General features: G+C 45.5%; 8 protein-coding genes across 8 annotated transcripts; 3 read left to right on the top strand and 5 right to left on the bottom strand.

Annotated features, from left to right (window-relative positions):
* Positions 1-465: 465 nt before the first annotated feature.
* KUCA_T00004079001 (uncharacterized protein) lies at positions 466-1,872 on the bottom strand (the record flags this gene model as incomplete). The annotated part of the gene is made up of 1 exon (XM_022600777.1): positions 466-1,872. One exon carries the CDS (start codon positions 1,870-1,872, stop codon positions 466-468), a length of 1,407 nt encoding a protein of 468 aa, XP_022460089.1.
* Positions 1,873-2,543: 671 nt separating this feature from the next.
* Positions 2,544-3,170, top strand: KUCA_T00004078001 (uncharacterized protein; the record flags this gene model as incomplete). The annotated part of the gene is made up of 1 exon (XM_022600776.1): positions 2,544-3,170. The coding sequence occupies one exon, from the start codon at positions 2,544-2,546 to the stop codon at positions 3,168-3,170; it is 627 nt and encodes a 208-aa protein (XP_022460088.1).
* Positions 3,171-3,602: 432 nt separating this feature from the next.
* KUCA_T00004077001 (uncharacterized protein) lies at positions 3,603-5,276 on the bottom strand (the record flags this gene model as incomplete). Its single annotated transcript, XM_022600775.1, has 1 exon — positions 3,603-5,276. One exon carries the CDS (start codon positions 5,274-5,276, stop codon positions 3,603-3,605), a length of 1,674 nt encoding a protein of 557 aa, XP_022460087.1.
* A 523-nt stretch (positions 5,277-5,799) lies between these two features.
* KUCA_T00004076001 (uncharacterized protein) lies at positions 5,800-6,615 on the bottom strand (the record flags this gene model as incomplete). The annotated part of the gene is made up of 1 exon (XM_022600773.1): positions 5,800-6,615. One exon carries the CDS (start codon positions 6,613-6,615, stop codon positions 5,800-5,802), a length of 816 nt encoding a protein of 271 aa, XP_022460086.1.
* Positions 6,616-7,400: 785 nt separating this feature from the next.
* Positions 7,401-7,675, bottom strand: KUCA_T00004075001 (uncharacterized protein; the record flags this gene model as incomplete). Its single annotated transcript, XM_022600772.1, has 2 exons — positions 7,401-7,442; positions 7,496-7,675. The coding sequence occupies 2 exons, from the start codon at positions 7,673-7,675 to the stop codon at positions 7,401-7,403; spliced, it is 222 nt and encodes a 73-aa protein (XP_022460085.1).
* Positions 7,676-8,000: 325 nt separating this feature from the next.
* Positions 8,001-11,096, bottom strand: KUCA_T00004074001 (uncharacterized protein; the record flags this gene model as incomplete). Its single annotated transcript, XM_022600771.1, has 1 exon — positions 8,001-11,096. The coding sequence occupies one exon, from the start codon at positions 11,094-11,096 to the stop codon at positions 8,001-8,003; it is 3,096 nt and encodes a 1,031-aa protein (XP_022460084.1).
* A 409-nt stretch (positions 11,097-11,505) lies between these two features.
* KUCA_T00004073001 (uncharacterized protein) lies at positions 11,506-13,230 on the top strand (the record flags this gene model as incomplete). Its single annotated transcript, XM_022600770.1, has 1 exon — positions 11,506-13,230. The coding sequence occupies one exon, from the start codon at positions 11,506-11,508 to the stop codon at positions 13,228-13,230; it is 1,725 nt and encodes a 574-aa protein (XP_022460083.1).
* A 277-nt stretch (positions 13,231-13,507) lies between these two features.
* Positions 13,508-15,634, top strand: KUCA_T00004072001 (uncharacterized protein; the record flags this gene model as incomplete). The annotated part of the gene is made up of 1 exon (XM_022600769.1): positions 13,508-15,634. The coding sequence occupies one exon, from the start codon at positions 13,508-13,510 to the stop codon at positions 15,632-15,634; it is 2,127 nt and encodes a 708-aa protein (XP_022460082.1).
* Between the last annotated feature and the right edge of the window lie 390 nt (positions 15,635-16,024).

The raw sequence follows: 16,024 nt of genomic DNA, 5'->3' as shown, positions 1-16,024 counted from the left end.
TGGAGGATGGCAGGTAAGGCTACAGCTTGATATGCAGGAGTACAAGTGGTGTAATAGAGGCCGATAAACGGGATTTTTAATCTTTTTGATGAGTTGTAGGATCCGGAACCAGCCAAGAGGCGAACTGGTAAGTGCATCCTGCTTATCCAGTGGGTAAATAATAACGGATATGGCTTAAAATGAATGTCTGGTGGGCACATACTAGATAGTGAGTGTATGAAATGACTGGTAATTATATCGAAGGTCTGAGGAAAATATCCAATAGTTGCTAGCCATGTTTAGGAATTCATGTATATATAGGCTTATCCCTAACGACCCGTAGATTAACCCTCACATTTACCACCATCTCTATCTACTCTTTATCTTTCAACAGATGATCATTATGACTAACGCTAAACACACAGAATGGCAATATATAAAATCAGCGAATGATAATTTAAACCAAAATAAAATCAGCTTCTTGCTTCAGTACCATGCCAGTTGCTCATTGCTCATTTCAAGCTTGATCCAGTTGGACATACAGTTCTGGTCGTCAAGAGAACCAGGACCGAAATCACCTGCAGAACAACCAGAGCACTTGTCAGACTTTGGACAGTTCTTGTAGGGTGAGTGCTCGTAGCCAATATCTCTAAACCAGTGCACCTTATCCTTATCCTCGAAGAGACCAATACCAACGGAATGGACTGGGGCATCTCCCCAACGCTCGTAGTAGAAACCACCATTTTCCTCCAGAGATTTGATCCAGCCACTGTAAGCCTCGCCTCTGTAAAAGTCCATATTGGCAATTTCAAAGTTAGACCAGAAGTGACACGTAGAGTAACCCTCCGTAGCGCGTGCGTGCCATGGGTTTTGCAAGTTCTCAGTCAACCACTTGAAAGCACCGTTAGGGTGGACGAACTGTGGGTTCTTCTTCACGTAATCCAAGGTCACAGGCCAAAGTGTTTCGACAGTTTGTGGAGCATCATAAAGAGAAATCACGAACCCATATGTCTTGTCGTTTTCTTCCATAAACTTGAATAAATCGTAGTCAATGTCACAAAAGTAATTGGTGCCAGGTTCGAATCTCCAGTACCATTTGAATTGCTTCAAGAAATCCAATTGGTAGAAATAGCCAGAGTTGAAACGGCACATGTTTCTGTACGATAATTTTCCCGCGTAGTTGATCTGTTGCTCCTCCATGATATCGATCTCGTGGAACAACTTGTCCATGTCGATATTGGCAGGTGGATCCCAGATTTCCTTGGGAATCACCACAAAGTTGCACTTGCCAGAGGTGGCAGCGTTCACAGATTGCTTGAATTTGGCTGAGAATTCCTGGTCGTTCACGAAAGTGTAAGGGTAGTGGAACTTGCTGTTCCAGTGCTCCTCAATCTGTCTGATGGTGTGAAGCAGTTGGTTGAGCTCTTCGTTCCTCACGAGAACCAACAGTGTGGCATTGGCACGATCGTAGTCGGCACCCTGAGCAGGGGCGCGCGCCAACGTGCCCTTCTTAGGCTCACTTATCTCCTTATCGAAAAAGTCGTGGTAAAATTCCATGTTGTCCTTGACAATCTCCGAACGTCTCTTATCGGAGGTCTGCTTGAAAGTGAGTGCATCCTCGATCTGGGGATACGTCAAGATCTCGTGATCGATGTTGGCATGACTGCCAGAGCCCTGCCACAGATTGGAGATTTTGTCTGTCAGTCCGTTGGACTGGCCAATGATGGTCTTGGACGTGTCTGTAATCACGTTGGAGTCGGTATAGAAAAACGACGCAGAGACTACCAGCAACGTGATACCGACAACTAAAACAGCAGACAGAACAATAAGTCTTGAGCCCGCGCGTGTCGGTCTGGAAACCACCTTGAAGAGTTTTTTATAATGGGACTCCATGGTTCAATTGATAACAGTACGCACGCCAGGCGAGACGGCAAAACTAGTGATTCAGTGAAAAATTGCAAACTCGTTGTAAAATCGAAATTCCACAACTGTCAATGGAAATGCAATCAACAGGGTAAAAACTAGCAAAAGTTCAGTTTTGAAGATAACCACGAAGAACCGAGAGGCTATAATAATCTCAGGCACACTCAACAATTAACAACTGAAACGAGCAGATAGGTCTATAAGGAGAATCAAGCTCAAGGACACCGGGTTCGGATCACGTTGGTGGTGTTGCTAACAAGAGGGGCAAGTAATTCTGAATCTGTTTCACGCGATTCTATGAAAAGGGGACGCCAACCGAAATGGATATTTAGACGCTTTAGACCTGCAAACGACTGTGGGTTCCAACTTCAGCGAGAGCGGCCAGGGTGTCAAATTTGGGGCTTTTTTGTGCTGAAAGTTTTTCACGCTGTGAAGAGACTTCGTCCTTGAGGTTTGCTTGTGGTATTAGAGAAGATGGAATTCTCAGTTGTACCGCCTCGATATTTTTTATAAGGGGCCAGGGGCACGATTTGGACAGTTGCAGATCACAGTCCCAAAGCCGAAGTGAGCAAACGGTCTAAAACGAGGTGGTCCCTGAGAAACTGGGACTCAAGCGCCGAGGGTATAACCATGGAATTAGTATGCGCACGTGGATGCTGGAAAGGTCGTGTGGAAGCCAGATGTGGGACTTGAATTTTAATTTTTCATATTCAGAGCGGGATTACAGAATTAAAGGGTCACAGCGATACGAGCCTCTTCATACTACGATGGCGCCTGAAGTCAGGAATTCAGACAAAAAGAACAGAAGACGGAGAAAGAAGAGAAGAACCGAGGACTTCTCGTCCGACTCAGACTCCTCGGACTCTGTGGATTCAGACACCAGTGTGAGGCACTCTGTAGTGGAGGACCAGCCAGCTGAAACAGCAGCACCGGAAAATGAGGCTGTTGTGGCAGATATTGACTCATTAGAGTTGCCCATATTATCCGATTCAACAAAGAGAGACCTCAACAGACTCAGACTGAGGCCTGTGCCTGGGTCGAGAGATCTGGATGCTAGGTCCATCGCCCAGTTGAATGCAGACCTTGGCGCTGATAAGGCTGTACTGAATGAATATCTCAAGCAAATCACTATAGCCTACGCTAACGATCTTGATGAGTTGAGATCCAAGCCAGATTTCAAGGGGGAAGCTTCTTTGAGTCTTCTGGTGAAACTACTCAAAGAGTCCGGCAACGTGTTTGACAAGGATACGCTTAAGGCGTTTGCCTAGTCTCCTTAGAACTACATAGCATAAAAAGAATAATTAATTTGGGATGGGATATATAACTGGTCCAATCATTGTAGAAATCCTGACAGTAGTCAGACGGATCCCAGAATGAAAATAGAAAATGATAACTTGAAGACGAACACCGTAGTGAAAACATTAACCAACTTTATAATATAGAAGGGGGGTCGGGCGCCGAAAGACAGGCCTCATAATCCGACGGGGCTTGACAACGTGAGATGTAAAACGACGTTTGAGTTGAGTTGTAGCCTTTGAGGTGACAAAAGGCTTCGATCTATGGCGTGCAACCAATGGACCTTGTGAGAATCTCAAACACTGCATCTCACATTTCCGCAAATAGGCCTATATCCGCCAGCTTAATTAAAGCCTGACAGATGTAGCGCCTTCCAATCCCCTTTGGATCTCTCTTCGCAGAAATCAGGAGTGGGTCTCACCGTAGGCCTTGCAGTACTTCAGCGCATCGTCAACAGCACAACTAACACTCTTGAACGTTCTGTAGTGCATCTCCGATGGGGTGTAGGAAACGATCTCCGCTAAGTTGTGTGCCACCTGGATATCCATAATATAGTTCAAGAGACCGCGAATATGAACGATAATAACATTCTGGTCAGCCTCCGACAGCGTGAGTCCAAGGAAGTCCTCGTATTTACCTTCCGAATCTCTGGAAACGACATCCCAGTAACTTAAAGAGTTTGGAATCAAAACATTTCTGATACCAAAGCATGATGGGTGTCCTGGCCCCTCCCATGATAGTACATCAATGTTGAAGTCCAGCGATCCCGAAATCAGTTGCAGGTAGAACTCATCGCCTTGCTTACTCAAAATCATCAGGTTTGGCCTGTACTGTCGGTCAGCACAACCACAATCGTCCAAGTGAGATCTGGCAAACCCAATCCACGATTGGGTACCCTCCGGCTGTGGAACCTCCTTTGGAATTGGCAAAAGATCGGTACCACCTCTCATATCACCTGTGTCTCCAAACGAGGAGTCGCCGGTGAACGACCTTTGACAAATACCGTAATCTAGCGAACACTCTAGAATTTCGAGTGGCGAGAACGAGTAGATGAAGTAGATGAAACCACGACTCCACTGGCAGGAGCGGGAATCTTTGTCGAAAAACGGAACCCAGTTCTTCTCTTTTTCCTCTGGAACGGTACCTTCGATTTGCAGCAGCAATAGCTTGTTGTTAGCAAATGGATACAGAATGTGAATGGCACGGAACAACTTGAAATCTTCAACCTTAAAGATGTTGTAGGCCTGTGTGTACATGTTGAAGATGATGATTGGCTCCTCTCTGCCATCATGGGTTTCCCTGAGAATGATTCTTGGATCCTCTGGACCGTAATACCGGTAAGTGAGTGAATAGAAAAATGGGAAGTCAAAGAATGTTGGGAACACCATGGGCTGATCCTCTCCTGTCTCATAGTTCTTGATAGTAAGTTGATGACCAATTAGCTCCTTCCAGTCCTTGTCATAGATCTGCACAGCCATAAAGTTGGCAGCAGCTCTGATCATGGAGCCTTCTCTTGAGTAGAAGACTCTCGATACAAGCAAGTGCACGTTATGCTCCTTCAACCAAACAGAACCACCAACGAATCTGAACCACTTCTTCTTGACGATCTCCTCGTCAGTCAAACCTGTGTTGTCACCTGAAGTGACGACGTCGTTGAACCCCGAATTTATCAGCTGGTCGCGAATAGACGCAATATTCAAGGGAAGTTCTTTCTTCTCTGTTACATGAACAATTCCGTGATGTCTAATATCAGAGCATGTCAAATCTGTGTAGTTTTCGTGGTGAAATTGGCTGTAAGAGATATCACTCAAGTATGAAGCCAGGTCCATGGGATAGTAGTCGGCATCCATAACCTTTGGTCCTATAGAAATTTCTGCTTCGGTTTTCTTGAACTTTCCATAGTGTCTTGGGTTGGCGCCGGGACCCTTCGAGGGGAGATTAGACTGGTAAATTGGAGAGGACTTGTGCAAAAGTGGCAACATAATCATGAAAAGAATACCGCACGCAACGAAAAGGGTGCTGGACTTCTTCCTTGACAGCATTGCTGGGACATTTGGAATGGATTTAGTGTAATCCATTTTTGCCAGCTATATGTCCCTGATTTGTTGTCTGGTTCAATCTCAAAAGGTTTTAAAGACGCGATCGGCAATCCAGGTGGAAGGGAGGTTTCTGGGTTAAATAGGCAAGATTCGGCACCAATAGCTCAATTCAAAACCCCAATATCAAACTGAGGATAATGGAACAAAGGTCACGAGAGAGTAGCCAGAGCCTAGTGAGAAAAAAAGGAAGAAAGGGAGAAGGTTGGGTGTTTTCCCTCGTGTGACAAAAATTGATCGGAATTTTAGGTAAGCGCTCCATCGGCGTTGCTGCAATGTCGATCTAAAATTCCCCGTTCCTGCCTAGGAGACCCTTAAAAAAATGCCAGATGACGCCCAACAGCAACTTCTAGGGTCCCTTCAATTAGACTTTTTAAATTTGCCTCTCAAGTTTTTGCTTTGACCAAAAGATGGAGATAAATTTTTTTGTGCGGTTTTCCCAGTAAATTTTAGGAGTGCTTTCAGCCCGGTAATCAAGCGGCTTGATGGGCACGCCATGTCACCCTCAGATAGGGACACTGATAAACGCCACAACATATTCCAGAAGCAACTCTTCAGTAAAGTAATCTGGTTTGCTTGAATGGAAGCGACAAATCGAACCAATTATCGCATCTCTGTCTTCTTCTGTACTGCACGGACCAAGGAGTATGTCGAAAACGTGAGCCAGGACAGGTTTGGCCAATACTCGTAGGACCTGAAAGCTCATATCCACGAGAATGTCCTTTATTTCCGGCCTGTTTTCAAGAAACATGTATCGCAAGAGATATGCCGTATCACGGTGGGCGATTTGATTCCTTGCTGTTATCAGAATACACTTGACGAAGTTAGCACAATCAACTGAAACAGTAGTGTCGTCGCACCGCAGTCCAAAGCGTGTTATTTGAACAGTGTGTTGCTTCAGTATTTCGATTAACTTGAGTGAAATCAACCCAGTCTCTGCTAATCTGCCTAGTAGCTTCCAGTTGGAGCCATTTCCATCACCAGTGACGAGACATAGCAGGATCTGGCCATCCTCGCCAGGCACAAGATAAGGTATTTCGTCAATCCTTTTAATTCTAGCGCTCAATTTGAGACTCTGACCGTTGTACGTTGAGCTTGTAGATGAGGAATCGATCTCTGAGTGTTGTGAATGTGCGGTTGTAGATAATCGCTTCAACTTGGACATGCCGGAACCGTAAGTGTAGCTGGCATAAATGTGTCCAACACCATGCGCGTCTCTGCCACCCCGAGTGGCTTTCTCATTGACGGTTGCAATTGTATCAGAACTCATCTCGTCGCAAATTATTGCACTTTTCTCATCTTTCTGGCCGTGGACAGCCATGGACAAGTCTTCTCTTTCAAGCCGTGGCTTGCCATTGGAATACGAAATCAAACGAAAATCGGATTCCAACGCCAAGCTGTCGTCTTTTTCAACACTGGCTGATTCTGTCTCGTCTCTGTAATTGCTCTTAAACCACAAAGAGAAAGCAATTGCAACGAGGAAGAAGAGCACTGAAGATGCTGTGATGGTGTAGCGAGGTGAATATTGCGATCTGAAGCTGAGAAGCTCCAAGAGGCCAGTATTTTTACCAAATATTGGATATTTGATTGAAAATAAGCTCCAAGGCTCTTCAATCGAACTTTCAACCGACAAAGGCTCTATACCCGTTAGTTTGTTTTGTTCAGATCACACAAGGAAATGTTGATGCTTACTATCAGACAACTTTATCCCGTTTGAATAGTTTCTACCATAAACCGTCATCAAACAGGTGCAAATTGCCCTGTAAATTTTTCCTGGGCTTGACATTTTGAAAAACAGTTGAGAGAAGAAAAGAGTACTACAATCAGCATAACACAACTTTGATGTTGTACAAATCGGAGCTTCCTGTTTTTGTCTCGGTTATGACACAATCGCTATTTCAGCTAACTATGTTATATGATGCCTTTTCGACTTCTAATTAATAAATATCCCTTTGATTCCTATGTTCTGTATTGCAAAATCATTTTAAACGTCATTTATTCAGAGGAATGGCACCAATTTTTCTTTTCTAGGAGGAAGGTTTCTCTCATACTTCGTTCCGCCTGGTCTGCAAGGTGGAATTATAGGATCTGGGTGGGCATATTCTTTCAGTAAAGCCTGAGCTTGGTCGAGCACAACCTGATGAAACTCTTGTTAGTATGATTTTTTGGTTATATGCAAGTTCAAAACATGTGCCACATACCTTCAGCTGATTTGGATCTTCAATGTGTTTGTTGGCCTCGAACCTGCCTCTGATTTCAGCAGCCTTCTTTCTGTAGAAATCCTTGCGGTTGATCCAATTCTGCGCGGTTCTCAAAGATTGGCGATATAACGATGACACCAGTTTCTTGTTGGCGAGTGAAAATGGAACTGGGGATGACATGTTGAGGTATGTGAAGAAATTTGTTGCTGACGTTCAAGTGATGTACGGTCCTGGTGCTGTTCAATGTATAAGGGGCAACTCCACAGACTCTGCTCAACTTTTTGTTCAACTCTTGACAATGTTAGCCAGTTTGATTCCTTGGATAAAGACTATCTAGAAGTCTACTGCAGAAGATGAATGGTTGAATAATCAAAATCTTTGATTGGCTCTGGTGGATTGTGCCGTGCACGTAGAAGTGGGGTCCCGACCAAATGAGGTAATCGTATCTAATTACACGCAAAAGAGCTCTATTAATTCAATTTATATTGTTGAATACTGTGTTTTCTCAGGAGTCAGTCCCGTATTTTTCGTAAAATGCGTCGTGGATTTTCAGCAGCAGTGGGTGGATGGATTGGTACGCCACGGCAGCACCCTTCTGCAGCGCTACCACGCTCTTACCATCGTGTTCGAACTTCTCGGTTCCCGCAAACAGTTCCTTCAAAAAGGTCGGGGCATGGGTAGTATCGGGGCTCGAAACATAGAACAGTGACTTGTTAGCATCCAAAAATGACCCCCGGTTCCTTAAGTCGACATCCACTGCCACCTTGACACGTTCAATCTTACCCGATTTCTTTTGGTCCTCTGACTTCCTGGTAATAATATACTCCAGCCTAAACCGCGACGAACCGTAGCAAAACACATCATGCATCAAGCATGGAATACCATTGATGGTGATTGGGGGTGTGCTATCATCTGTGAGAGAAGCTTTTTTGGCGAACAACTTCAGAAACTCAGCCTTTTTGGAGGTTATCTCTTGAATCGCTCTGGAAAGAGGTAGCGTAAGTTTGAGGTAAGTTATGAATCCATTCAATCCTCCTGGAGAGATAATCCCCGGCATATTCGCCATGCTCATTGCAGAGGAACTCCCATAAACCCTTGGAACGACGAATTGAGGCACTTTCAGAGACTCAGCAAGGAGAATGCGAAGATAGTCCCTTGCAAACTGATGAGGGTTCGAGTTCGGCATGTCAAAGAGCATTCTGGATCCATCTTCGGCATTTTTGTTGGCGAGTATTAATGATATGGACTCAGAAGCATCTTTTCCATACTGAAACGTCACCTCACTAAGGGAGATATCAAGCAGCTTGATGGTTTGGTCATTACCCACCAGCTTGAGTAAAGTGATCAACGCCGTAAGTTTGTTCAACACAGTCAACAAATCAGCAGTCAACGAAAGAGACCTGTTGTTTTCCACGCAGACCTTGGATTTTATACTGAAGACCAGCTCTTTCTGGTTAACCTCAATTGAAGTATTTTCGCTAAAATCCTGCTTGAAAACATCACCACTAGCCCCAGAAAATGGCGCGTAAAACCTTTGCTTTAATTCTCCAAGCAATATCATCTCCATTGTCCTTGTTTCAGAAGACATCTTCACCAAAAGAACCAAGTCTCCCCAGCAGTTCGGAACTTGACTCAAAGTGTTGTTATCTATAAACATCACAGGGGAATTGTCATCTTCGTTTTTTGGCTGTAAACCTTCAGGTAGGTAACTCTTCAGCTTTGAGTTATTGAAGAACTTGTCCACATTTGGATGGCGGAAGTCTAGTGTTACGATCTTGGCTCCCTTGTCAATGAGCTCCTCTTCGATGAGATGGCACAATAGTTTGGCAGCACTGATCCTTGAGAGTTCGACCAAACTGGAGTAATCGTAGTCTTGTTCGAGACGATACAATGATGCATGTTGATTCTGGCCACATTTGATTGACTCTGTCCAGTTGATGGACCATTGGCCCAGATTACTCTTGATTCTAGCGCACCACCAGTTCACCTGCCTGGAGAAACCCGATATTCCAACACACAAAAACCATCCAGCAGTCCACTCACGTCTTCTAAAGAATCGGATAGAATACAGCTGAGAGAAGAGGTGGGGTTCCTTGAGCTCAGCATAGCTGATGTTGAGTTTGGATACTTCAGCAGATGGTAATTTCACGACATCAACGTTTATCCATCCCGTGGCTGAAAGCATAGAGCCCAGCTCTTGTATCTGAGACTCCAGTCTGAACTTTAATAGCTTTAGAGACGATTCACTGAACTCTCCCGAATTGATACTATTTGCAGTATCCGTCATAAGTGGGGTGGGATCGTGGAAGTATCCTTTTCCTGAGAGTGCGTCCAAACTGTAAGTTGCAGTTTTTGTTGCGTTCAGATTGAACACAATCGAACAATTTCCGCCTTCTCTGTTTATAGACACCAGCTTCTCTGCATCTTCTATTCTGTCAGCAATGTCATCGTATATTTGCTGAATATTCAGCTCGGAGTGCCTTTTTGTGATTCTTCTTATCAAACGCTCCAGGTTTATCATTTCTCCGTCGTCATTATCTTCATCGCCGTCAAACTCATCAAAGCTTATGCCATGATCTGTGATTAGTTTCCCATCTTTCACCCACCTGAACGACAGATCGTTAGTTTGTTTGTTGATTCCGATCTCTATGGTGGATTTTTGCTTCGAACTGCTGGGCTTTTTCGCCCAGTACTTGATCACCACAAAGCACTTCTCGGCATTGTAGGTATGTGACAAATTTCCCTTCCATAACCCAATTCTCATAGCAACTAATTGTCTGTGGAGAAGGTATAACTTAAAAGTTGTAGCGAATCTGTGGAGCAGATCGTACAGGCCAAAGAGGCCTTCTTTTGCCAGTGCAGCGTTGGCCAACTTCTCGATTTTGGAGTGAGTGACTGCGGGCAGAGGTGTTGAGGCCTGAATAAGACTCCCATCTTTCAAAGCAAAGCTAAACTCGAAATCCACAAGGAAGAAAGGCGAGTCGTCAACCGAATCGTCCGCTATCGCAATGGAAGCCTGGAATGATTTATGTACATGGAACACCACGCGGCCATCTTCCACCTTGTAGTTCTGAAAAGCAGGAGGCAAGTCGTCCTCCAATGCCATGCGAGTCGATAGTGATACATTGAGGTTTCGCAGCGTCTTCAGAATCAGATAGGGGGACAAAGGCTTCTTGGACAGCAAACCGTGGGTCGGTAATTGAGGTCTCCCTGTCATCAAAACCTCTATAGCGGTGGTCAGGTCCGGATCGGGTAGCTTAGCACTCATCAATGAACTCTTGATGGTGGAAAGCTCAAATATCGAGTCCGCATACTTCTGGTTCTGTCCCCTCAGCCACACGAACACATCGATCAGCTTCCCAATGTCCTTGGACGCCCGTGCCCACTTGCACAGCACATACAAACGCACGAAATTTTGCCGGATCCCCACCAGCAGATCTAGAAACGCCTTCTTCTTGGCGTTGTCGTTTTTCGCCTTGGATTGCAGAGTATGTATCAAAGTCTGCAGTTCCTGGAACGAGTGCTGGGAGTATCTCGCCAGTATGTCGGATAAAGGCGTAACGTTCACCTCGACGTGCGGAAGCTCTGGAGGATTGTCCATTGTGTCACGCAAATCAATTTACCCCAGTGAAAACGCGATTTTATTGGACTCCCAGCTGGGTCTTGGTGTGATAAGCTGAATGTCTTGTTTTCTGAGCATTCTCCAGAGCTCTGCTAATGTGGTCAGAAGATGAGCTTGCACGCCCTTTATTTCCCCGGCAAACACTACCAAGTAGGCTCGACTTTACTTGTTGGTCTCAATTAAGTTACCACAAGCTTCTTGTTGTTTTTGAGTTGAGCGTCCATAAATACAATACAGTTGTTGCTCTAAACAGGTGATTTGTCTCATTTATTTCTTTTATCCATTGTGGTTTTGTGAGTCTATTGTTTCCACCAATTGCACCTAGCCCCACTGGATGTGCTTAGCCTTCAACACACCATATTCACGCCAGGCTGAAACAGCTTAAGAAATGGACTCTACCAGAGAAAATCCACTCGTTGCACAATTTCAAGCCAAAGATTCTGCGTTTGATCAGCGACACCGTGAAGACGAGGATTCATCAGATGCTATGACTGCCCCACATAACCTTGCTATAAACACAACTACGCCGAGCCGGCCGAGACTGGGTCTGGCCAACGTGGGAAGGAGCAATGAGGCCAGTGTATATAGGGTTGGTGATTTTGAGAGTTTTGAGGGATTTAGCCGTGATTTTCGCGGTGGAGATGGCGATGTTAGTAGTGGTGTCAGTGGTAACGGTGCTGGTACTGAGCCTACAAGCCACAATGTCGACCCTTCCAAGCAAAATCCTCTTCAAAATCCTCTTCAAACCCCTCCACAACCAAGTCAGGCCTTTTTCCAATCGCTTACTTCCCCAATGAGGTCCCCGGGCTTTGCCGGTCAAATACATGAGCTGTCACCTTATCAGTATAACATCCCCCATCATATCCAGGATGTGACCAACTTACCCTCGCCTGCTGCAGTTTCCATGCGAGATGACACATTGCACTATGCAAAACCAAGGAGCCACAAGAAAATGGGTCCAAGTGTGACTGAACGGATTGTTTCTGAGTATGACTCCAGCCGTATTCTACAGCCTGCTCCTTCATTCAAGTCGGGTGCGAGAATTGTATCCACTCCCCTGGCTACGTACACGGAGGCTGAGCCTGAAGAAATCAACAGAGATCATACGCCGAATCGGACAGAACAAGGCAGGTATTACAAGGCGTACGATAGGACAACTTCAGCGCTGATCACCTGGAAGTCGATTGAAGAGATTGGCCGCGGTTCATATAGTGTTGTATCGCTGGCAGAGCCTGTGGAAAGCCCAATTGGAGTGCCTGTTGGATTTGTTGCCGCTGTGAAAGTTTCCAGACCATCAGAAACGGAAGACTCTTTGCGATCGCGGGTGGAAAGGGGACTCATCAGAGAGTTTGAATTGTTACAAGAGATCCGTCATCCGTGCATAGTTGAGCTTCTGGGCTCCCGAGTCGAATCAGAGGAAGTCATAATGGTAATGACCTACTATCCTGGAGGAAATCTTTTCTCGTTTGCGTCCGAGTACCGACCTCTGATCACTTCCGAACACGTGAAGGCCATATTCTCTAACGTGGTTTCAGCCGTCAACTATCTGCACGAAAACAGCATTGTTCATCGTGATATTAAGCTGGAGAACATTCTTCTGCGAATTGAACCTAGAAAATTGGCGGCAATGGGTGCCCAGGAGCTGGAGCGCACCAAACAGCTGGTTGTCCTGACGGATTTCGGCCTTTCCAAGAAGATCGACCCTAAAAACCCGTTGATGAGAACGCGATGCGGATCGGAGTACTACGTGAGTCCAGAACTACTCATGGGGCTCCCTTATGACGGAAGACAGAACGATGTGTGGGCCCTGGGGGTGTTACTGTATGCCCTGGTCGAGGGCAGGTCGCCGTTTGACCCTCTTCCCGTCAACCCAAACAGCCGCGTCTCCCAGTCTTCGAGAAGAGCAGTTCCCAAACTGGCCCACCGAATCGCACTAATAGCCTGGGACTGGTTCTATTTCGCTGACGACAAGTTGTCTCAAATGCACGCTTCAGAGGCGCATGAATGGCAATGTGCTAGGGACATAGTCACAAGCTGTCTATGCCGTCGTGAAAAACGCAACACCATCCGCGATATCTACGAAAATCCCTGGTTCACCAAATATAGGTGTTGAATAATTTACTAATCGTATGTCATAATGTATTTATATTTAATTTATAATGCCCGGTTTCACTGGAGTTACACCTCTATCTTGCCCGGAATTACCACCGGATTTTTCACCCGGAGCCAGTTAACCATCATCACATGTCATGCATGCAAAGGCCTGCACTTTTTTCTGGGGCTTTTGCCGGGGCCGTCCACGGCAAAACTTTCTTTGAGTTGTTTATCAAGGACTTTTGGTTGGGTCCAATTGTCATCTAGGTTTATTGTTAATTGACAGAATCGCTCGAATGCGATCGTTACGCCGGATTCTCTCGCCTAGTTCTGACATCGAGGAGAGGCATGCTAGAGGTCGTAACGACGGGGCCAAGTCGCCAAATCGGGTGTCCTCGTTTCTAAACAGCTTCCGAAAGACGCCTAGTCCGGGACTTTCTGGCGACCACGCGACTCATAGAGGTCTTTCTAGAAGGTCCACCCTCAAATCGCACGAAGATCATGAGGTTAGTGAAGAGGCTCCTATAAAGACCCCTGTGCCGGTTGCGCTTAACCGGCTGAGTCTGGCTGCTGGATCAGATGACGATAATGAGGCCGAAGAAAGTCACCAAACAAACAACGATTCGGTATCTGATGGCGATCCAGAGAATTATGACGCGCTCCAAGGAGACGCTGATCTTTCCAAAACAATGAGCCGTCAATATGCTTCCTCTCTAATCGGAGGTTCGTCCGTGGTGCACGTGGATGATGAAGCCATAGAGTCTGACGAGGAAACGGAAATACCGACTGAATTGAAGAAAGTAGAGTCTCTGAAAGCACCCGAAAATGCTGAGGAACACAAAATTTTCTCGTTTGCCATGCCCTTTGGTGGAAACCTCTCTTCTGGTATACAGCTTCCGAGCCTGAGGTTCCCATTTTCGGATAGTAATGATGACGATAACGCGCTCAAAGATGTGATCAAGGATAAACTGAGACGCCAGGAGTCTATCTCGAGTTTTGAGGAGAAGTTTCTGTTCAAGGAGGTGAAATTCGGCACGGACCCATCACGGTTTGATGCTATCAAAAGGGCAGTGCTACCGGTGTCGTTGAGGCATGAAATTAAACACTTTTTGTCTGATACAGAACGGCCCAGATATGAGACAGTATTTGACGAGATTGCTGGTGATGTGTTGATCTTGGGTGGTTACAGAGGAAGCATTCTGCGTGACAATTTCACGAAACGCAGGGTGTGGGTTCCCGTGGTCAAGGCTGGGCTGAATCTGAAGAAGATTAATCTTCTGGTAGGTCCTAGTGATGAAGATGAGCTCAGAGCTCACGAGACTGTATATGCTGATGGTATTCTTTCTCATGTGGGACCCATTGACATATCCAGAAGACTCATGAAAAAGCTTGACAACGGTAAGGTCACACTCCATGACTTTGGCTATGACTGGAGATTGTCATGTGACTTGAATGGAGAGAAACTGTACAAGACGTTGAAGAATATCAACAGAAAAAATGGTAATAAGGGCGTGTTGGTAATTGGGCATTCCATGGGGGGATTGGTAGCCCATTATGCCATGCAGAAAGACCCAACGTTAATCAGAGGTCTGGTCTATGTGGGTGTTCCTTTTGAGTGTCCAAACGTCTTAGGGCCCATTAGATGGGGCGATAACGTGCTGTTTTCCACAAAAGTTCTCACTGCTGAGGCCAACTTTTTTTTCAGATCAAGTTTTGTGTTCCTGCCTGAAGATGGTCGAATCTTCACAGATAAAGCAACTGGCAAAAGAATTGACCTCGATTTCTACGACCCAGATGTCTGGGTTGAATATAACTTATCGCCGTTGGTTTCTCAAAAGAGAAAGGACGCAATGGTCAAACGAAAGTCAGGGGAGGAGAGTGCTCAATCTCACTCCACGAAAAGTACGCTCGTCAGAGGTTTGACATCGCCTATTCAACCTTCCTTTGAAAAGGTCAAATCTCTGGAGATCATCAACTCCATACCATTGGTCCACGGCATGAATTCGAACTCGAACTCCAACGATACAGTCTTACCTGACGTTGACGAGAATTTCCATGCGACATTTGAGGAGTCCTACGACTACCTTAGCAGAACTCTTGAGAGAACGAGAAAGTTTCATCAGTTTCTCAAACACGACTCCTCCAAGAAATACCCTCCGCTTGCGTTGGTGTACAGTTATAGCGTTCCATCAGTGCGCGAATCGTTGGTAGATGGGGTGAAACGATTGAAAGAAGGAGATTTCTTCCATTTCGCCTATGGTCCTGGTGATGGTGTTATTCATCAGAAGTGGCTCATGCCGGAGCCATATGGCTTTTCGTTGGTGGGAAAGCATTCATCTACCTATGGTCATGTGAGTCTCATGAGTGATCTGAAAGCCATGGGACAAGCCTTGATATCGATTGTTGATGCTGAGAAAAATTGAGTGTGATACTGTGACCATGGCGTTTATAATGAATTACGAAATTAGTTATAACTCGATGTACTATACCCGTTCGACATTTCCCCGCGCATCCGCCAGCTAAACTATAGGAGGTTTTCCTTCTGGTTTACTAATATAGCTCAAATATAACAGGTGAAACATCAACATTAGGTATATGTTGCTCAAATCACTAGGCAGCGACGAGTACAGCTTTAACCAAAAGCTGGATCTGCCGACACACGAATGATTCAAAACAAATTCTGAAGAAAACATCCGAGATAGTTTAGTGGCTAGAATCCCCGCTTGTCGCGCGGGGGACCGGGGTTCAATTCCCCGTCTCGGAGTTCTTATTTTTTTTAGATATACTGTTGATCAGCCTGTGAGAAGCTCTCA

Source organism: Kuraishia capsulata, genomic scaffold, assembly GCF_000576695.1.
Source record: "Kuraishia capsulata CBS 1993 genomic scaffold, Kuraishia_capsulata_scaffold_5, whole genome shotgun sequence".
NCBI classification, from domain to species: domain Eukaryota; kingdom Fungi; phylum Ascomycota; class Pichiomycetes; order Pichiales; family Pichiaceae; genus Kuraishia; species Kuraishia capsulata.
Note: the sequence above shows the minus strand (reverse complement) of the source record. Positions and strands in the feature narration are given on the sequence as shown.